The 23,742-nt window shown below is 35.8% G+C and overlaps 1 protein-coding gene and 1 pseudogene across 8 annotated transcripts in view; one reads left to right on the forward strand and one right to left on the reverse strand.

Moving 5' to 3' along the window:
• The window catches only part of nav1a (neuron navigator 1a), a 257,779-nt gene that overhangs the window by 87,890 nt on the left and 146,147 nt on the right, over window positions 1–23,742 (reverse strand). The window contains exon 1 of one of the 8 annotated variants that reach the window (XM_088639810.1): window positions 12,484–12,914. The exons of the other annotated variants lie outside the window; for them this stretch is intronic. Coding sequence (XP_088495936.1) covers window positions 12,484–12,563 — 80 coding nt within the window. The 5' untranslated portion in view covers window positions 12,564–12,914. Of the gene's footprint in view, window positions 1–12,483; window positions 12,915–23,742 lie in introns of those variants that run through there. 8 annotated transcript variants of the gene reach the window in all.
• On the forward strand, window positions 3,131–4,292 carry LOC148658511 (uncharacterized; annotated as a pseudogene).

Consider the following 23,742-nt stretch of genomic DNA (forward strand, 5'->3'; position numbering starts at 1 on the left):
GCTGGCAAAGGAAAGAATGAAAAATACAACTTGATAAAACATTTCTTATAAAGCACGAGCAACCTGATGGCAAGCACTACTCTCATGGCATTTGTCACCACAGGAACTATACCCTTACCAGGAATTTCAGCATGGTCTTCCTCAGAATTAAGATCAGATGAATTATTTTTGCATAGCAGGTGTATTTAGTTTGATGTGCCCTAAGAATCTTAGTGGAGTTTGAGATTAAAACACTCTTACATTCCTATACATTAAGCACCTGTTTTAACATTATGTTGTTACAAAGCTATCTTGTGTACTTCCTTTTAAAAATTAGCACAGCCACAAATGAAAACTAAGTGATGAAAGAAAACCAAACAAAAAACCCACTGAATATTTACAAAAAAGTACAATCGTGGTTAATGGTCCTTACAATGAATTTTAAGTAATAATAGTTAATGAAAATGTTTATTTTTCACATAAAACACAAAGGGATGACTGTCTACAAGAATGTATTTGTGACAACCAATCTCTGCCAATTACCATAAACAGTAAACAAGGGAGAACAATAGCTATGTAACAGAAAAGGGCAATAGGTATTTTTTTTATAAATTAAGAAATGGAAAGTTAGATCAGAACGCACAGACTCAACTCCATTATTTCATTAATGACTGCCAATGTTTCAATCATTCCTATAAAAGCTTTTTGTTTGCTTTCAGAATTTAGAGTAAGTGTTCTGCATTTTCAACTTTCTGAGTGATTTTCATTGGACAGGACCTCATTAACTTTAGGTGTTTTTTTGTATTTAAAAATTTTTAGTCACACCCATCAGATTCACACGAAGTGTAGGCAGACTCCTCTGACCATCTTTTAAAACACAAGTGGTTCAAATGTCACAGGCAATATCATAAAACGTCAATGTTGACTGAAGGAAAGGCACAGTCCTCACCTGAAGCCCAGCACACCTGCAAGCACCTGGGAGACAGGAGCTACCATGTTGATGATAGCCTAGACAGCTCTGCCAAGTTAAATCACCACTCTACCCTCAACGGTGGTCAGTGTACCACTGCTTAGCAAATCCCACTCACAGTCAGCTAATGAGAAGATAACGCAAACACGAACCTGTGATGTCTGAATCATAGGTCTCCACCCTGCTTGGGAGAGTGCATTTGGTTGAGCCACCTGGGACACACCCAAGTTATTACAGTATATAGCAATGATCTCATTCCAGCCAGCTGCTGTCACTCAGCCACAAGCCACAGGTAAATGTCTTTCCTTTTATCTACAATGTGTTCCACTAAGGGTCCTTTTCTTGGTGTTCATCTTTTCAAGCATTCAGTCTTTTGTGGCCTTTGATAGGTACCATCTGCCAAGACAGTTTTGAATTCCTCTTTGTGCAGTTAATGGTTTTCCTAACTTTCTATAGTTAGAAAGTTAATATTCTTTCTCTACGGACCAGACTATGGTGTTATTAACAAGATGACATGGATATTGTATTAAGAAAACCACACGCAGAGACATGCATATCAATACAAACATTGGATTGGTGTGGGAATAACAGCAATATTATCTACAATTAGATTTTTTTAATAAATCATCTTTGTAAATTTAAGTTGTATGGTATTTCCATTAGTCTCTTTACAGTTACATGTAACATGATGCATAATAAATTAGTCAAATTTGGGATAATAACAGACCCTTACATTCACAAATGCAAGGAGCTCAATGCAAGGATTTTTCAAAGGATAATTCTTCATCCTTTAAGAGGGACAAAGTATTATTCTTTATGGATCTCATTTTATTTTTGTAGATGACTTAAGCCCACTAAAGTGAGATTTTTTTTTCCAGTCAAAATTATTTCCTTTCCCCCAAAATACCAGCATATGGCATATGATAGCCTGGCCTTAGAGTAGAGTGAAGCAGTTATTTCCATAAGCTTTCTGTCCTAAGCACTGAGGTACATTCTTGAGATGTTTTTCTTATGGAAAGTCTTACAAAAAAGGCAATGAAATGTGACCAGGTTCTTGCTCAGCAGTAACCAAGTGTCTACTATTTTTTTTCTTTAACTTCAGAGTATCATAAAAGTGATACAGTGAATACAGCAAAAAAAAGTAATGTACACAGAAGTAAAAGCAATATCTATCCAAAGGTCAGTTTTCTTCATTAAACATCCATTACTGAATAATTACAATTGTCCTTAGCAACCACTTGAACAGATAAAAGACAACTGTTTTTATAATTAGAGTATCACCATTACTGAATTGTCTATACAAAATGGGGAACATTTTTACTTTTCATGCACGGTTTAACCTTCCTTTAGACTGAAAAAAAGACTGAAATAATGTACCTAGAATGTAAATTGTTGTTTTTTTGGTGGCAAAGCTCATAGGAGTGTTCGGGAGTCTAGGAAAATGGAGTTCTGCATTGTGACTTGGAAAGAGGAAACAGAATATTATGTAGGATGATAATTATTCTTTACACTTACTATATAGTGCTTTTCTGGACACTCCACTCAAAGCGCTTTACAGATAATGGGGACTCCCTTCCACTACCACCAATGTGCAGCATCCACCTGGATGATGCAACGGCAGCTATAGTGCGCCAGAACGCTCACCACACATTCTCGTAATGAATTAGGAATCACAAACTTTACCGTTTACAAACCATGTGCCGCATTGCAAGAAAGAGGACCTATGAACAGGTTACTCCAACATGTCCACCTAACAGATCTTTTTCTTAGGTGGAGAAGGTATACACTATAAGCACTAAAAAAATCACCAATTGGTACATCTCTCATTAACATCATTCTAAGCTTGCACATGGCCAGTAGGTCCCAGGAGTCACTGTTGTACCATATGCAAAGACAAGCTTGGCTCAATAGTACCCTCCCAATTCCAGTGACTCTCCATTAATTGTGCACCAGTCTGAGAGGAAACAGTCAGCTAATGATGTGGTCCAGGCTTGAACTGTTGATTTCTGGACCACTGGCCTCAACCTGAGCTGTAAGCAAGTGTCTTACCTGGTTAGCTCTTTCAGTGTCCCCTGGCTTTGCCTCTCTCCTATGCCTTAAACATGCTTTCATCTTGAGCCAAGGACTCAGTAAAAGAAAACTGTATTCCAAATTGTAAACTAATAGAAAGTTAATATTTAAATACGCTTCTTCGCTTCCTACACTGGCTATGTCCCTGACCTCTACAAACAATATATTGATGACTGCGTCGGTGCCGCCACATGCTCCAACGATCAGCTTGAGTTCTTCCTGCACCATTTCACCAACTTCCACCCGTCCCTAAAATATATGGTTAACATATCTTCCACTACTCTTCCGTTTCTAGATATCAACTTCTCCATCAACTACCCCCGACTGTCCACTTCAGTTTATTACAAACCCACAGATTCACACAGCTACCTACTGTAGAGCTCATTTCACCCCAACCACACTAAAAACTCTCTTCCTTTTTCACAGTTCCTTAGGCTACGACGATTATGCAGCGACGACATCGACTTCGAGAACCAAGCCCTCGAAATGTACTCCTTTTTCTATCAACAGAGGATGCCCCAGCAGTGTGATTGACAGGGCCCTTGCCCAAGCCAAAAAACACCCCCCAGACCATCAATCCGATCAGGAACTCCCGCCGTAACAACCGCATTCCTTTGGTGCTTCCTTACCACCCTAACACACTTCCTATCCCCAGGACCATTAACCACAACTTTTCCATCCTACAGGATGATCCCTCCATTAGGGCCCTCTTTTCTGATCGCCCTATCATCTCATATCACCGACCACTTAATCTGCGTAACCTCCTTGTTCACAGCTCCCTTGACCGCCCTCAACAACCATCCACACCAGGCACTTTCCCTTGCAACAGAGCTCGCTGTATCACCTGCAAGTACACATCCACCACCACACTCATTCAAGGCCCCTCAGGACAGTTCCAGATCACCCAGACAGCATCTTGTACCTCCAGCAACATTATTTACTGTATCTCTTGCAGTAAATGCCCAGCCATCTACATTGGAGAAACAGGAAGGAGACTCGGAGACCGCTTCAGAGAACACATCAGGGCTGTGGAGATTAAAGATCTCTCCAAGCCCATTGTTTCTCATTTCACCTCTGACGACCACGACCACTCTAATCTCTCCGTCTGTGTTCTCAAATACAGTTTTCCGAACTCATACATCAGAAAGACCACCGAAACCAAAATTATTCTGCAGCTAGGATCACACATTCTCCCTTCTCTTAACGTCAGACTACTGTTCTCTTAACTTTTCTCCATTCATTGGAAGTTTCATTTCACACCTCTCTGCACTCATTCTGACTTCACACCTCTTTATTGGCCTCTCTTTCTGTCCCCTGCTCCCACCTCTCACTCCTCCTCCCTCCCAACCTTTGTTCTCCCACTACTTTACCTTTGCCTACTTTCCTGTCTCTCTCACACCTGAAGAAGGCTCTACGGCTGAAACATTGTGTTCTCTTTCTTCTTTTTTTCAGCATGGAATAAACATATTACCTGTTCCTTTGCAGCCTATGCATGCTGACGCAGCTACCCACCATTTAAATACATATGCATGTCAGAACAAAGTTTGTGGGGTAAGCATCAGACATCAGTCTAGCTATGTCTTTAGTCTTAAGACAAGCTCATTTTTCATTAACTATGAACTATGCCATACAATACTGAAAGAAACCCTACCACCAAGTTCAGCTAATGCATAGTTCCTGTTTTTCATGGCTAATAGCCAAGCCTGGCAGTTGATTTATGCGTCAGCATTATTTTGAATTTCTGACATTGAGAGAATATTTTTGTTTGAAAAATATAGAAGGAAATAAATCTTTAAATCTTTAAATACCTCCCCAGTTCACTAAACTGAAAGCAGCTGTGCCGTAAGCCATCTCTGGCCTCTTTTCTACCTCTACCCTGGCCTTTCCCAGCGTCTGCCTCCCATTACAGCTGTTTCAAACAGCTGGGTGCCTCAATCAGCAGCACAGACTAGTCAAGAAGGAATAAAATGCCTAAAAGGACAGGCAGTTTTTTTTCATTTTTCATTCCTGTACTAGTAAATTAGCACTGGGAACAAAGTAAGAATTAGTAGAAATCAATTATGGAAAAATTCTGAAGCAAACAAAAGGGCAAACAGGTAAGAGATTCAGATTGAATCCTAATCTATATTCTTCTAATCACAATTTTTCATTCTTTATTTTTAAATTTTATTAAACCTGAGGATAGTGTACGCAAACACATTCATCCTTCAATTTTCTAATCGCTTCATCAAATTCAGGGTTGCAAGAGAGCCAGAGCTTGATTCTTTTGGTATAAGTGAGCATATTGCATTGCTTACATTGCTTTAAAAGATATAGAAGAACTGTGTTCAATTAAAAAATATAACCTTCAAAGCACACCAATACTACAGATGAAATTTAGAATATGCTTAATTATGTTAATTTATGAAGACAACAGGTTACAATGTTTAAAGTCTAATTGAAAAAATACAATGGAACAAATTCTCCAAAAGCACCTAAGGATGAGAGGATAGTAACTTAGCCTTTCTTTTGTGTGCTAATTGGAAATAATTTAATTATCACTTTCCTATCGTCTTGTACTTTTCCAGTGCTCTTCATACACATTACTGCTCCTACAGTCTGATATTGGCTATGACTGCAACTGGAAAAATATGTTTCTAAAATAATGAATGAGAACAATCTGACAAAGTAAACCACATTTACACCACAATGCTTTATCAGCAGGCAAAAAGGTGTAGTATACACAAATTTACTTCCACAGTGGTTAGCACTGTGGAAGCACTAGGACCCTGAGTTCAATTCTTGGGGTACTATCTGTATGGAGTTCATATGTTCATCCCACGTTCGCATGGGTTTCCTCCCACAGTCCAAATATATACTGCTAGGGTAACTGGCTTCAGGGACAATTAGCCAGGTGTGAGTATGTGCATGTTTGTGCCTTTGGGTGCCCTGCCATGGACTGGCACTCTCAAGAGGTTGTGCCCTGCCGTGTGCCCATTGCATGCTGGAATAGTTTCTGGCTCCCCCACAACCCTGCATTGAATTTAGCGGTTAGAAATTAGATAGAAGTATTACATAACACACAAGATCAGTTAGGCAGAAGTAACACTACAGAAACACACGATACAAGTTTATGTGCAACGAATAAGAAATGAAATGATGTTCCCTTGCACAAATCTAGAAATAAAATCTTGAAAGATTAAACTTTACATATGTGGAAAGAGTGGCTTCAGTTCAAACAAATATATTGCTTAACAGTATAAATGTATTCTCAATTACTCCAGTCAATTAATAGATTTTATTATGTTAAAATATATATATATATTTCTTTTATGTGTAGATAAAAATATTATGCAAGACTATTAACTAGCTCTTGCTAAATTAAAACATTTAGGAAATCATTTTACTCTGTCCATTTACAGTATAAAGTCAGAGCTACTGTAGGTAGGTGTGCATGACTGTTCCTTACTATGTCTCATCAGCATAACAGTTAACTGTGATTATTGAAACACTTGGTTATATATATATAACAAATCTTACAAGGAGCTTTTTCCATGATTATGATGACTTTTTAAGAGGATGTAGTGATTTTGAATTAGTGATATTTGAATATTTATTAATAATAAACAAAAAAGTTTAATTAGGTCTGGATAATAATTAGCGTGTATTGTATGCTACACATTTTAATATACTGAGCATCAAAAGCAACTTATTATTTCTGAATGTAAGTTTTTAAAGAATTTTAAAAAAATGAAATACTGATTAAAAGGTTTTGACATCATTTTAAGCACATTTTAGACAGTCACTCATGACAGACTATGATACATTTAAGTGGTTGTGTTACATCAGTGCTTTTCTCACCTTATTAGTGAGAAAATTGAGCAGAAGTACTAAAGTGAAGTAACCTGATGAAAGTCATGCCTGGTGTAAATCAACCACAGGCTTGACTTTCAACAAACTCAGAAAGCAACCAATATTCTCTCTTATCAAGAGATGAATGCATTCATGCTGTCATCATCATTTTCAGGAGAGGAATCTGTTGTTACTGGGGTATATGTAGTAAATGTACTCAGTGAAATGAAAAAGTAATCTTAGTAAAGTTGCCAAGAGTGGCCATAAACTGAATATTCTTGCATTTCCACTATAAACCTACTGTAGTAATGGTGCATTTGAACCCACATTCAGGTAATACTAATAACAGATAGATAACTATCCATTTTCTTTTGAGAAAAGCAAGATGCACACAATATTAAAAGACTCAATTTTTCCTGCTGGAAGGATGACAGACCTATCAGTAGAAGATGTCAAAATTGTTATAATTAGAGTCACAAAGCAGTTATGACTACTCTATGAAACATGTTATATTCACCCAGAAGCTTTTCACATTGGTCAACTGAAATTGATTTCACTGATCAAGTGGTCAGTACATCATTGTGGATTCCGAATGTAACTTCTTACTTGAAAAATATAGAATATTACTTGAAGGAGGTTGTCCTTGTTTTGAAACTTTGTTTATGCTATAAAATAGTAACATGGAACGTTCTGCTGATTCCAAAGATTATTTTCAAATTGAACTCATTCAGGAGATTCTATCTTTTAGCTCATCACAATACAAGTCACTCAATTCAAGTGTCATTAACTAAATAAGTCTTTCAACATTTAAAGCTCAGAACTGAAGAACATTGAGGGATACGCTTCACAGTGCAATTTACATAAGTAATTGGTTCATTTATTTAAAAAGTAAGAGTAAAAGCAGGATAAAATCCTAGTTATACTTTTAAGAGTAGTACTATTTTGATTATTTATCTAGAGAAATCATTACTTCCTGCAATATCAGATCACCTATGACTTGTTTCTGGTTCATATACCATTTTATTGTTATTAGTCAGGACATTTTAGACCTCTCACACAGATATCTGTAATGGGTTATTTACCATCCTAATTTTAAATTAGGAAATTAGAAATAGCCAGTGACAAGGCGGATCTGATGTTTATATTATTCAAAAAAGGGAAATGTCAAATTAGACATGCCCATATTTCTTTCAACAAACACATATCTCATTACACCATGACTAAACACATTACATTTAACACCTTACTTAATATTCTATTAAAAGCCTCTCATATAAGGTACTGAACAAATACCACCTCTTCCGTTTATAAATTACAAATGTCACAGTCTAGCAGAATTGGAGAAATCAAACCAGTCTAACTTTATCTTTCTTCAGTAGTGAAAAAAAACAGCACCACATTTGTTTCTAAGTTGGAAATAAATTAACACATTAACCTGCTTAACATCACATTTTGTTTATTAATAGTGCATAAAGTGTGAGGTTATAATACACACATGATAAAGCCCATCAACAAATGTTATTTATTGTATATACTAAAGGTGAAAATCCATATTTAATTATTCAACCTCAAATAGTATAATGTTTGCTTCTCTATTTGTGTGTAGAAAAGGGCTTGCTGTATTCAGGCCTTTAATCAAATTCCGGTTATGAAATATTGATTCAAAATATATACACTGAACAGAAAACATTTGACTGGTATTTTTATGATTTTTATGACAAATGAAGGGTCTTATACTTTAGCAAAAAAATCAAATACCCGAGGCTCCCTAATTTATACATGCTAATCACAGGTCAGGATTAAAATGATTTAGGAATAAAAATTGACATTAGTGATACAATGGAGTTTTATTAGGAAACAATATTTGTATTCTGGAGAATCAAAGAAAAAAGTTTAAATTCCCAAGGAACAAAGAATAATATTTTTACATATAACACTTTATGGCTAGAGGAATGTTGTTTCAGTCTTTGAAGTTTTTTGCCTTAACTGGTAGCTGACTTTTGAAGACAAAACAGGGGTTTAATAAACAGCAGGAGATGTCACCTAATAAAAATATAGACTTCCTTAGTTAACAGAAATACTTCTCTGTGGGTAATAAAAAGTATTTAATTAGCAGCTGGGGTTGCACTTAAACTTTCAAATGACCTTGAAGAAGGGACACTTCTATTTAGCCTGGGCAGAATAAAAAACAAAACAATGCACCTTGGACAACCTAGTAATATGCCTCCCTAAATGTATCTTCTACTCTTCATCTGCAGACCTTGACACAAAACTTCATTTCAAATGCTTCACCATCACTCCACCAACAAGATTGAAGTGTTTTAGGATTTCCCCTGACAAATTCTATTTTATCACAGGATTTGCACATCACTCTTAAAACACATTTGTAAAAGGACCTGAAGGCTTTACTGGGGTTACAGTATATATAAAAATACTCTGTATATATAAAATATGTAACATATATAACTTTATCGTCCATCCAAAAGGGTGGAAATGTGTCTTTGGCATCACAATACTAAACTACAAAAAAATCACACTCAACATAAAATAAATACAAGTTAAAAACAAACAGTAGTCCTAACCATTCTACAATACATATAGTGTAATATGGAGATGTGCCTATCATAACACTAATCCTATAGCTTAATTCAGGAAACAGTCAGGTGGCTGTGTTTAATATACCAATCGCGCAGGGAACAAAAGATTTCTTGGTCAAATTAATTCTAAAATGCCTCCCTGAAGGTAGCAATTGAAAATGGCAATGCAGAGTGTGGGAGAGGTTGTCAGTGATAAACTGAGCTGCCCTTTGAACCGAAATATGACAATTCTTTAATCTGTTTCTTTTGTCAATTATTTTACGAGCAATATTAACAGTTCTGTCCATTTCCCTTCACTCTTACTGCTCAGGCTACCATACCACACCATGATACCATTAGTAAGACCAACATTCTATAAAGCCTCTAAAAGATTTTGACTCACTCCAAACACTTTCAACTTCCTGATCAAAAATATACACTAACTAGCCCTCTTGGTTCCTAGGTAATTGAAACACTGAACAACTATTAATGAAGGTCAGAGGTTGAAAATCTAACATTACTGTCACAAGTAGCCAGTTCTTTGGTTTTATCAACATTAATACAAAGCATCTTTTCAAATGAACCTGATAAAACCTTATGAAATGAAGGAATCTCTCACTGCCAATTAAACATAATTACACTTCCATTATTCCACAGCTGCACTTCTAAATTTATTCTCAAGAAAGCCCACTATAAATTCTATGGTTTAAAATGCAACTGTGCTCCCCTACAGTATGTCAATGGTCTCAGAGAGATAAAAACACACAAGACAAAACTGAATAAATTGAACTATCAATGAAAGCTATTCAGACATTAACTACACTAATATACAGTGTATATATATATAAATATTAGAAGTCCCTAGTCAATTCAATCTTGAATTGTTTAGTGACAAGCATGGCTGGCAAGTTTAGAGCAAGCATTCATCATCTTTCTGGCCAAAATAACTACCAGATCTCAATCCTGCTATAAACTGTTTGAGTTAGACAGGTGCATTGTCTAGTTCAGTCTCACACTTTCACAACAACAACTGCAATTCTGCCAAAGGAATGGGTTGAAAGAGAGTTACCAATATATCAGAACCTTGTGGAATACAGTTTATATGACATCCTGTTCAAGCAGTGCTTGCTTCTAGTAGACACACAAAATATTTTTAATTAATGGCCCCAATATTTTGATCGCAGAACTTGTTTTTCCACCTATCCACAATCTAAAATATAATTTGAGTTATTTACTGTTTAAGCTAGGTTCCCAAATAATCAAGAGCAACAGCGCTGGCTTTTAGAGTTTCTTTAAGACCATTTATCTGCTGGCCTATCAACCCTGCCACCTCTAGTATTGCCTTCTACCCTTATTCTTATTCTTTATGTGGCTAATAGCTTGGTTGAGTCTCTCCATGTTAATTTTGTATATAAAGGTCGGTCTCAGGTCAGCCATCCACCGAATAAAAAAAATACACATACTCCAAGGTCAAAATCAAACTTCCTCCAAGTGTGTGGGCTCTGTCTTTCTTTGTGATGACCTTACAAGTCATCCATAAGATATAATTAGATGTAATGGAACATACAAAACTGCAGAAATTGGGTTGAAGTAGACATTTTGGGGTTAGGCACTTTATTCAATCCAGGCTGTACAGCACAGAATTTAGCTACCACAGACTACATGAGTTCATCCTGCTCTGCGCTTTATCGGTTATCAGATGACTTGAGTGTTTGTATACTTACTACTGTATACATAAATTATTTCCAATTACAAAATCCTACTCATTTCAATTATGTAAACTGTGCCCATTGTGGAACTTCATTTAGTCAACTAAATATTTAATATGTCTTCATACTAATATGTATATATATATATTTTTAAAGTTACTTCTTAGCCTTTGCCGATCCAGTCATACATCATTGTTTCTGAACAATCACAAGTACAAGATGCTTATGTGACTAATTATCATATCGCCTAACAATTTATGGCAACATTCTAGTGTATCAGCATGTGAAAGAAAAGAAAAGCTAAATTTATGATGTCCGATCCACATGAGAAGAAACTATCAATTGTTCCTTTCACATTTGGGCAAAGGTGAGCTGGACATTTTATTTCAGGCATGTCCAAAGAAGACAAAAAAAGAAAGTACTTCATGACTGAAAGTTTAAGGCATATCTAATAGATCTACAAATAACTGGATTTGCAGTTTTATGGAGGTGCTTGTAAAAACTGTACACCAGTCAAGCAATCAAATGCCAGCATGGGAGACATCCACTTGGCCCTTCAATGGAAATGATTTCTTCTCAGTGCAAAGTCTTATTTTACCTACAGGTATGCACCGATTTAAGGTCTAGCAAATTATGTAAATATTCGGAAGATTTGACACGTATAAATAATTAAAATACCAGTTAATCTTAAACGTGCTGTAGAATGAACGTTATCCATTCTAAGAACAAGGGAAAATATGCGTTCAAACTAATATACGTAAAAACGAAAGAAAAAATCGCCAGCGCGTATGTTCGATTATACATTCAGAAACAATCAAATTAACAATAAACTGAAATACAATTAAAACGTTATAAAATTAAAATAATCTCACGACAGAAGATAGTACTCCAACTCGCTTACTCCTCAAAATATTACAGAATTAGACAAAAAAAAAATCCTCTCAAATGAAATTTACTTACAATGATTCAAGTGTTGTATAATCCATATGAATGTAACTAATAACACGGGGCCGAAAAATATTTTAATATGCAACACTGTAAATCGATTTCATTTATTTGAATTGTCAGCTTCGAGTTGCGTTTGACAAAATTGACAGACCATTCTTTAGAACACATTCCAAATTGCTGCTTTGCAAGAACGCTCTAACGGTTATAAAGAGTTCACGCTGTACCGAAGCTTTGTTCATTTTAAGCGGTGTCCTTGAATTTGTCTTTGCTCGTTTTTCTCTTTTTGTTTGGGTGGCTCTCAGAAAACATAGGTGCAATGGACAACAATGCCTTGGAACAGAAAATGCTTTCCCAGATGGCAGAAGCGAGCGGGCTAGTGTGGCTGATCATTTCCTCTTACCTTGAATGAAAGTGCATTGTCCTCCCAACTCGCTGCGCCGGCAGCTGCAGCATTTTGCCATTGAGAACACGACCACTCATCCTTTTGCCGCTTTATTACTGAAAATTCATAATAAAAATTGCAATCCCACGTTTCTCGTTTTGTTAGTAAATTATACTACACAGGCGCCGAGGCAACGAGTATCCATTTAAATTCAAAGCTTCTGGCTGAAAAAAGCCGCAGCCCCTTTTCCCACATGGAGAGACAAGGCAGGGTTAGGCAACACCCCCCAAATTCACTCCCCCTTTTTCTTCTTTCTGATCGCAACCAGCTGTGCTTCTCCAACCTCCCTAAGCTGCCGCAACTAACCCGCAAAATACAACCGCGGAGTCATCATATTTTCAACCAGAGTAACAGAAAGAAATCTTCAATTAATAAAAAGAAGACTGTCCCGTATTCATAACTATGTCCGACAGGGGCTTTCAAATGTGTATGTACCGTTTTAAAATATTTTACTTTTAAAAATTAACCATCCAGGTTTATTATCAGTATAAATGGGGGTGTTTATGTTCATTCAATTAATTATTTCACTGTTCAGGAAAAAGAAGAACTCCAGTATTCTTTTTTTTTTACTGTTTTTCTGTCCTGGACAGTAAAAATTAAATCATGCCAAAGTGATTTGTTCTCATACATAACTGTCTATATACAGGCGAAGGTGAAGTGCCAAAACAAAAAGTTTAAAATTGTTAGGTTTCAATTACTCAAAATACAAAAAAATAAACAGGGATCAGGAAAATACAACTAAAGGAATACAAATATTAGTCATATACTGAAAGTGTGATCTTTATCTCAGAGAAAACAGTGATATTTGAACTGTTAATGACTAATAAAGGTTAGAATTGATAGTTGCCAATTGATTCAAAGATCTCATCCAGCTGTTTCATTAAAAGAGCCAGTATATTAGTTCTGATAACATGACAACATGGCTAGGTAAATATGCTTGGATACAACAAACATACTGCAACTGCATGACTAACATTGGGGTTCTGAAATTTAGATTAATGGCTTTTTTCAAATGAAAGGCCTACTAAAACATTTAAACTTTTTAAAATGTGCAGATACAATTAATTTAAACTTGGTACTGTGATCCTGAGACCTGTTGACCAAGAGGTTCTTCTGCAATCTCCTTTTAGAAATGCTTCTGTACACTGCACGTATGCTTCTATTCTGCCTTTGGACAACTGAAGAGGACAGCTCGGATATGAATGCTCACCTCAGTGGCAATTCAATTTGAAGAGGCCCCATCAAGATAAAGGGATGTTGTTCTTTGGATGGCTTATGCACATACAATAACAGTGTTAATGAGCAATTCTCGTTTTAATCACTGACTTTCCATTCTTTCCTCTTTGTGCGTGAAAACGCTTAGCTCCCCTGCTGAAAGCAGTGGAGCTGCAGTAAGTGCAGAATGCCCTCCCCTCTGTCCTCATTTTCCTCCCTTGTTCAGCACAGGAGTGTATGTCTTTGCGATGACCTTAAGAGACCAAAACCCTCAAGGGCAGATCGAGATGTAGGGCTGAGGATGGAGCCTTGAATTCATTAACCTCTTCACAACCACATCAATCAAAACACTTCCACCTCTTCCAGTGCACAGCACCCACACAAACACAACAGCATATTGTACTGGTAACTAAAAGCACAGGACTTCTGTCCTCCACTTTTGTGGGAGGTCTGATACCTACCTACGTTCAAACTAACTTTTCTGGATTGAAGACTATCAGCCTTGACTGTATTTACTTTCCAATTCCTGCTTTTCTTTAGACTAAAAAAAGAAAGTTGTTTTTGCCCTGCCACGCTGGTAAGAATTCAAACCAAAGGAGCTAGATGAGCTGAATCACCTCCTTTCCTTTGTAGGCTTTCTTATATTTTATGACCCAATGTTTGCTAAAGGACCACTATACTCAGACGCTTTCTAAATGCAAAAAGTGCTGTCAATTCCAATTCTCCCTACTTGTGGTTTCATTGCCTCTCAGTATATTTATGAACTTTCATGAACTCGAGTTTTAAAAACAGGGATAATTAAGACTTGACTTATATCTAACCTCTTGAAAAGAACTAATGAGGAAAGGGAAAGGTTTGTCTCTGACAAAAGCTGGGAAATATCTGTCTTATCTGTTGCAATACTCCTTCAACTTTTAAATTAAGCTACTTTGCTCTTCTCAGCTCACATCAAACGAGTTGGTGCCCCTATCCCATGCCGCGACACTCTGGTGCAAGATGGTTCCTGAGCAGACTCAGATTCTGCTGCTTAGTTAATTGATACAATGTGTCCCTGCTACCAGCCACCCCACCCTTAAAATGAGAGAGCTAACCTTTTTCTTACTGGCAAACAGTCTCCAAATGCACACAAAGTATCCCATTGTAGAAAGGACAGAAAAACAGAAATACGTCCATATTCCCATGCATATTTTTACACTGACACACTGAGACACTCCTGCAAAAGTAAAACAGTGCCCAACTTCTATTATTGCAAGAGGAGAATAAAAATATAAAAAGTAAATTTCAGGAAATACAAGGAATACCATGAATCATTCTGATACACAATATTTTATGCCAACCAAAATAACTATTTAGCACACTGTACAAATATTACATTTATAAAGTGACCATGATTTAATTCAGACTGTGAAACCAGAAAGCACTTCAAGACAGTAGACTACTCACACCGCATACTGAAGTAGAGTGTTTCATCAATTTACTGTCCAACACTAGTGATTCCCTGATTCAGATAAACGGTAAAATCAGGAAGCTTCTTCATTTGCTTTAGTTTCTTCTGGTCTATCAGCAGTTACAGTCATTACAGTTTGAGGTTTCATATGTAAAAAATATTGCTCGTTTGAAGCACAGCACATACAAAAGGAACTATATAAAGAATAACATGCACACACATCACTCCAGTAGGGAGAGGCTGTTGGCTTAAAAATCAACAGTTTTTTGGCATTTCAATACTATGTTTAACTCCACCAGCACACTCCACTCCTCATATTAAAAATTATTATTTTTTAAAAACTTTATGAATCCTTTCCATAAAAAATGACTAAAATAGCAAAACATCTCATATAAATAAAGCAAACTATGTAATTCTACTTTTCATTAAAAAAAAAATGTTTGTCTCCCTTTCTGGTAATTATCTCATAATTTAGTCTTGACAACTTGATGGTGCAATTGTGAAAATGTAGACTGTATTGCATTAGAGTCTATTGTATGTTATGTTTAATTGGAATAAAAAAGTGCTGAGCTTAATATCAAATACCACAAATCAAGAGATTTACACATAATTCTTTATTAGCATTATTGTTTTGCTCAACTATAAATGTACAAGAAATGTAAAATGAATAAAGAATGCCCTACTCATAATTAACAACTATAAAACAAACTGCATCTTTTGGATGATTTACTCAGATTGTATTTCATTCTTTTCAGAAAAAATGTGATCCACTCACAATTATACTTGACTCTACCATTTAAAAACATCCATTTAAAGAAAAAGAAAAAAAACATACAAAATACAAATTTATCTTTGTATTTTGGGAAATTTGTGCTTTTACAATGCTCTTATTAGGAACTAGCCCTAATTTTGACTGACATGCGAGCCTCTATGCAAATTCTTTGGGTTCTTTAAATCATCTGGCTACACAAGATCTATAGAGTCATAGTCTTTTTTCGTAAGCTTGGCTCAGCTACACTTCATGTGAAACCCAAGATGATGAATCAAGGTTTTTACTTCTCTGCTGTGTTTTAGCTTTGGTGGCTCATAAACCAAAAAAAACAGGTAAAAATGTGAGGCGTGTCTTGGCATTCAAGGAGAACAGAAGGAAAAAGACATGCGATTCTTAACTGGATTTCTAAAAAGTCCTTTTTAGATGTTATAATGCTTTCATAATTTACCATCATTGTACAGTGTGCTTGTAGAGGCTGGCTATGTACTTTCTTATAATCTTGTATATCTGCCCCAAACCTTAAGAAGACAATTCAAAGTGTACAAAGAATCTGTGAAAGAAGAAAACATACTGAATATTAAAGAGAGCAAGGCTTTTTATGTAAGGTATACTGAAATGCATTGTATGCTAAAAAAAATAAGAAATAATATAATCCTAATAACATAAGCAGAGTTATAAATGAGAACAGGCCCTTGACCCATATGGGCCCTTTGATGAAACATGGGAGGACATATTGAACTACCAGAAAGTCAGCTGCAAGATTCAGACCTATGCCTTTTGAAGCAAAATCTTAAGTGGAACATCATTTTGGTTGTACAGTGCTGGCATGCAATGTTGAAAGCTGGCATGCAATTTTTGGGCCTACTTTCCATAAGTACATTTTATTTACATGGCTTTTGGAAGCCATGGAAGCATTCAAAACAACACCAAAAGTAGTGCTGTGTGCCCCCAATCTGACCTTCAGATTTGAGGAGGGAGTTAAGGAACTCCCTGGAGATTAACTTGGGATACTGGTGTTAATGTGTACTGAAGATAATCACAGGACTCTTTAAAGTATTTTTTCCAAAGAAGTATGTGTCTGTAGTAGAAAAAGGACGAAAATTCAGATTAATATGCAAATTTTAAAAACTCAATGCTTCCATTCAAAGATGGACAATGTTGTAAACATATTTTAAAATATGATAAAAAAAATACTGAAGAAAAAGCCTGTTAAGTCTTGAGAAAAGTAGTAACTTCAATATATGATTCAATATATATAATACATTTATTAATTAATTTATAATCCTTAAACTTTTGAGTACCAACAGCAACAGCATTACTAAACTTTAAGTCTACACGAAGACTCCTTCTTATTTTATCTTCGTCTTATTATTATCTCTGCTAATTTCTCGTATATACAGTACAGTACTTCACCTATGAAACACAACCAAGCCTTAACATAATTTGGGCCCAGAATAAATAGGTTTTACTGTACCCACCAATTACAAAATTCTAAATCCACTACTTAATGGGAGCTTCCTCTCTAGCTGTGCTTTGCAATTTTTGATTGTCAGTAGGGTCAAAGTTTCTAATTTAAGCACTGGTATTTTAAAATAGACATTAAAAAAGCTGTACCATTTATCCAGCTATGGTAAGCTAAGCATGGCAACATTTAATTCTTCTTGAAGATCAACAGCTTTTATAGCAGGATGGCCTGGCCTGGTTTAGTGTGTCTTGTTAAAATGCTATGAATTACATTCCACTACTCTAAGTTTGGATTTCCTTTGGATCTTAACTACTACTCACTGCTATTAGAAAATGAAAATGAAAATGCTACATTTTGGCTTTGTCACAGTAATCACTCAGTGCAGAGACTTTCTTTAAAAGCTGAACCTACAAATTTGATTGCCTGTTCTTACCTAGAAAAAAAACACATTTCTGAAAAAGAATTTGGGGAGTTACTGAAAGTTAAACTCTAAAGAAAGAATTTTCACAACTTTAGGTTTTATTTAATAAAAAGAAGGACACTATCACCAGTCATTGTTTGATTTTCTAATTCCAACCCCTTTCACTTAATTTCCTTGGTACTGTATGACAACTTAGAAGAAAAAAACATACACTCTTTACAGTATGTGGTATATATAGAATGAATAGATCTGCTGAGTGACAGTAAATTATAGTTATAGTATGTCAGAGCCTGAACAATGTTAACAACAGGATAGAATATAAAATGATATTCTAGTTATTACACAGAATTTCCAATGTTCAGAGTTTTAAGTATATACCAGCTGTCATCATGCAGCTAGTAGAGCACAGCTGCGGGAGTAGTGAAAATAATACAAACAAATTCTTGAATGAAGATGAAATGGCTATAAATTTAAAACTTCACACAGTGTAGATTTTTCTTTTACTTTAGGAAATTAATGCAATCTGTTTTGGAAATACTGTACCAAGGCAGGAAGACATCACTTCTCAATCTGCTAAAGCTTTCTACCACAGGTTTTCTTTTGCACAAGTCTTTGTCTAATGATTGCTTGTGGACACAAGTCTTCAAGCTGTGCTACCTAACACAGGTCAGGGCACGACAGAGACAATGTGAGATGACAAGACTGACAAATATACCTCTCCTTTTTAAGAACTGGTTGTTCCTGTTTTATTGTCCTTTAGCATTTTCAAAGTAAACATGCCTGTCTTGTTACAAGAAAGGTGGGTAAATGAGTATAAGAACTTCAGAGTTCTTGTGTCTTACATGCATGATGGGCCTTTAGTCATGTACTGTATTTATTTTAATGTTCCTGAATTCCATACCCGTACAATGTTATAAAAATAGCATTTAATCATGTGCCAGCTTTTTTATATATAACTTCCTAATAATATTAATAATTTTCTATGATCAGAAAATTTATTTATAGTTTCAGGAAAAATACAGACTTTATTTTTCTACATCTATAAAATACAGCACACATTCTGACATTTATCATTTTTGTAGGCTGTTTCCCAAACGCTCTGGTGATGTTTAAAGAATATTCACTTCATAGCAACAATGATGCTATAGATTTGACTTCCATTTTGAAGTCTTTATGCATGCCAGTGGCATGTGAGAAAATGTCAGAGTATCTTGAAATAGAAAAAAGGAGGGAAAAGCTTTTGACAATCTTCCTGACAATGAGATTTAAATATTTAAACCTTCTCTTGCACCTAATTAGAATCAATGAGGCAGTTCAGCAGAAATCAGGACTGAAATATTAATAAGTGCCTGATGTATCCACTGAGCTGAGCTTTAGACAGTCTGGGATGAATGTCTGAAAAATGCCTGTAGTCCATTAAGCCTTCTATTTGATGGGGTGACCTTTGCTTACAAAGGTGAGCAAATACTTCTCTTTAGCCCTGGCCACATCTTTATATAGCTTTAAAGGAAATTATTAACTTTTGAATACACAATTTCCAGGTTTATTGTTATGTACATTTAATAAAAAAATACTTACCTAATGCTGTCTGCAAAATTTGTTTGGCAAGGTTGACTTTTTTTACTATGTTATCATCCATACTAATACTAATATAAATGTTCTCTGACATGCATGTGGTGGAGGAATTATTCAATACTAGGGTGTGTTCTCCTAAGAAAACAAAATGTCAGAGATGGTTTCCTTACCAAGGGTAACTTCTAAATGGAAACAGTGGCAGAATGTTGACTAGGTGAAATGGCATTTCTATTTTGGTGTCATTTCAGAGAGGTTAATGCGTCTGTCACTATGATGATTTTTTTCCTCAGAAGGCGAGTAAATTCCTCAGAATTTATTATATAACTGTATGAAGTTTTTGTATGGTATGAATGAAAATATATAACCATTCTTGTGTATTAAGCGAGACACATTACTTTGTCTCGTCTATTCAAAAATATAGCTGCACAATGGAACAGTGGAAGTAAAAGTAATGAATCACCAGATTATTTTAGAATTGAAGATTAGAATCTTAGGCTTTGACTTAATCAAAACAGACAACTAAAATGACTCAATTTGCCTGCTGGTGTTGAGCTGTTGTGAAAACCGAGAATGTGATTTTATATTTTATGGCTAATTATAACCACCTTTACCTTGGGTGGATGAGCTTCTGGTCTCATATCCTTAGAAGCTTCATTATTTAAATTATTTCACTTTTTGGCAAGTCTTCTCAATCACAGGTTGAAGGGAGAATTAAAAGCAAGCTCTACAGTACGTGACAAGATTAGAAGAAGATATAGCTGTTTGGTTTCATGTTCTCAAGAGATCTTTGTAGATTGAATAAAAAACAGGAAAAAAGTGTCCTCTCTTCCACTTGGTATTTGCATGTCAATAAGGTAAAAGAAAGCAATTGATGCCCTGGTGTTCTTAAGAATTTATGTTGATTCCTTCACAGGACAAAAACAAAGATTGGGCAGTTAACACTGGAGACCCGATTCTTAAGAATCTGAATAAAAAAAGATGAAAAACTAAGTTGGCCTGTATCTTCATAGGAGAAAACATAAGAAAGACTTTACCAAATATACTTCAGATAAAGAACAGGATTATAGTGATACAGGTTATTTAATGGAGACGTTGTATAATGATGGTACTGCAGGTGAAGCCCGTTTGTCTCAAAAGGTAATGCATTTTTTCACGTGTCATTACTTCATGCAAGAGATTGAGAACATATTTGATGAAAGGTTCATAATTTCATTGTGTTTCATTCCTACATTTCATTATTTTGAAATTTATTTTCTACCTCTTGTAAGACATTTTCTGAAAACTTTTTAGCAATTACAGTAGGTTTATTTGATGAAGCATAGTTCAGCAATGAAGATAAAAAGCCCCTTTTCATGATTCATGAAAAATCATAATCTTCAGTGCTAAACCAAACTATTGAGTGCATGGTTGATTTAGTATAATTTAGTTTGACATTTTAATCAAAGACAGGCTCTGAATGGGCCAGAGAAGACATAAAAATCTACTGTAATTCTTTTGCAAATGCTTACTTGATAACCCCACAGATCTCTGGGGCAAGAAATGCCATATGCGCATACATAGCGACTCTTAAAATTTTGATTCTGATGTTTCTATGACCCTATAACAAGTAATAAATACTCATGTGCAAAATATTTTACAGATAAAAAAGAAATTTGCTGTCTCAACTGAAAAACTAAGGTATGAAGAAGAACTTGTTTTCAGTACCATTTTAATGCATTCTAGGAAAGACTGAAAAAATAAACTCAATGATCTATTCCCTTTATTTTTAAATTAGGATTAAAGTAAACTAGTCTACTTAACTAAGATTAAAGTAACCAGTCTTCAAATGTGCTCCAGTTTTCTAAAATAGTTTTAAAATTCTTACTGATGAGTAATTCAATGCTATCTATACTGATATCAGATGAAACATCAGAAACACATATAAGAAAGTCTGCAAAAGAAAGGTGGTCCATACTTCTGCCACTACAAGGTCATGGGAGTAAGGAGGTAATTTGGTTAATCTAACCTATGATTGCAGTACAGTCATTTCTTGAAAGAAGTAATGGCTATCTTCAAGTATCAATAGCTTCAGAACATAGTTGGGTACTTGTTCCAGACACTCACAACACTTTGTATACAAAGTGCCCCCTGTTGACATTTTGAGTTTCCATTTGTACATGTTTGTATATGTTTCATTGAAGTCCAATTGCTGCTCATGTTTTCTAATTTAAAACCTCTTTAGTTTCCATTTGTGTCCTCTGGTTTGTATACTGATGGAAAAAAAAAGCGCAACATTGAGAATACTATAGTTACAATATATGTACTTTCACAAAAAGTTGTCAATTTGTTTAAAGCCCTCTGACCAGCAATACAGCTTGTGCAGTGAGGCATTGCAACTTGCCAATTATACGAAAACTTGTTAGGTGCACTTTTACCCAATGAGGTCCAGGTGGAACAATGCCTGATCAGGTCATCTTTAAAAAGGCCTTAATTCAAAGGTTACATCACTGCAAGAAAAAGGCCACACTTTTCGTCAGTTTTCTGTGCAATCCATAACGCCACGCATGTCACCAGAAGGAGAGGGTCATTGGCATGCTGCAGGCAGGCATGTCATGTGCCAGCGTTGCCAGACACTATGGAGTAAGCTGCTCCACAGTGTCCTGAAGGTTTCGGCAAACCGGCAGGACAGATGACCATCCAAGATCTGGTTGCCCTCGAGTGACCACACCAGAGCAGGACCGATACATCAGACTGGTCCATCTGAAAGATCGTTTCAGATTTGCCACCCATACTGCTGCTGAAACTGCCGGCAGACACAATGCCCACATCAGTGACAGGACATTGAGGCTCCATGCTGCTGGCCTTAGAGCAAGACACCTTTCATAGGTCCTCTTCTCACACCTCCTAGATATTTCTTTTTTCCATCAGAATATTTTACTGTTGATCTTGAAAAAGAACATACACTAAGTTTAACTTTATCAATGCCTTTGAAGATTTTTAATACTTGAGTCAGGTTTCCTTTGAGTCTTCTTTGTTCATATTTCTGCATATTAAATATATTTAGCTTTTAAACATATTAAGGTCTTATATCCTGTCAGACTCGGATACTCATTTGAGTTAAAGAATTACTATTAGCTGCTCTTGTCTTGACTGATTCCAGAGCAACAAAATCATTTTTATATTCTGGTGATCAAAATTGTACACAGTATAACTCGACTAAGGTGTAACTTGTACATTAGACAATTTCAATAAATTATCTGTTCAATTTAATCTTATTGCCTACCCACATGTTCTAAATCTTTTTAAATTTCACTTCTATAGTGTTTGCTGATCCTCCTAATTTTGTATCATCCCCAAACTTGACTAATTTAATCACTATACCAGAATCCAGTTCATCAATGTAAATAAGTGGCCCATCTCCATCATCTCAGATGGGGCTTGAACTCAAAGATGATGTAACATGTGGAGGCCTATATTCACAAAACATTTTCCACTAAATTCATACCAAATAATGTTACATTCATTGTTAGCATTATTTTAAGGGTATATACAGATGTCCACATACAGTATGCTTTAACATTAATGCACAGTTACATATGGTATTAGAAAATGAACTTTATGCACAGTTGCCTTCTTCATTGTAACTCTTATATTCTATTTTATTTAACTTTTGTGTTTTATTCTATTTAGAGAAGACATTGGTAATAGCAAATGTATGTTCAAAGCTCTGTGGACATAGGTTAGTCTATTTCACATTTATCTCTATCTTGTGGGATCCTGTGTACCCTTTGTCGTGAAAGGTTTCTCAATTTAACTCAAATTCATTTTTACTTGAACAACATGCTAACAGCAGATAGCTCCCAAGAAATCCGCAGATATTTGCATTGGACTGCAAAGGCCAAAACCTGGCCTAGTTTTTCATCGTCCTTTTTAGTGAAAAAGGCAAACTTGGAAAAACCATGTTTTTTTTTAACCACTTCAACGACACCACACAAAAACCCACGCATGCAGCTGCCAGGCAAGAGGGGTGCTTGACGAAGCAAAGAGAGGAAGAGCAAAGACCAGGTCAGGCTAGTTTTTTTGCTGGTCCTGGGTCTATATAAGCTTTTGTACAGTACGTATGTGTTAATCATTAAAACATGCTGGAGTATGTTAGTCATGCCTCCCAGTGAGGCTCTCCTCCATAGAGCTCTCCCAGCTTGCAGCTATCAGAGGTGCCTGGCGTATACTGTACACACACTAGTGATGCTTCAATGAGCCAGAAATATAACAAACAACCTTTCACAATTTCAGTCCCAGCCAAAATGCAAGAGCAAAAAAGGGGAGGAATCAGTACAAACAAT

The sequence above is a fragment of the Lepisosteus platostomus genome, chromosome 7 (assembly GCF_059453375.1).
Source record: "Lepisosteus platostomus isolate fLepPlt1 chromosome 7, fLepPlt1.hap1, whole genome shotgun sequence".
NCBI classification, from domain to species: domain Eukaryota; kingdom Metazoa; phylum Chordata; class Actinopteri; order Semionotiformes; family Lepisosteidae; genus Lepisosteus; species Lepisosteus platostomus.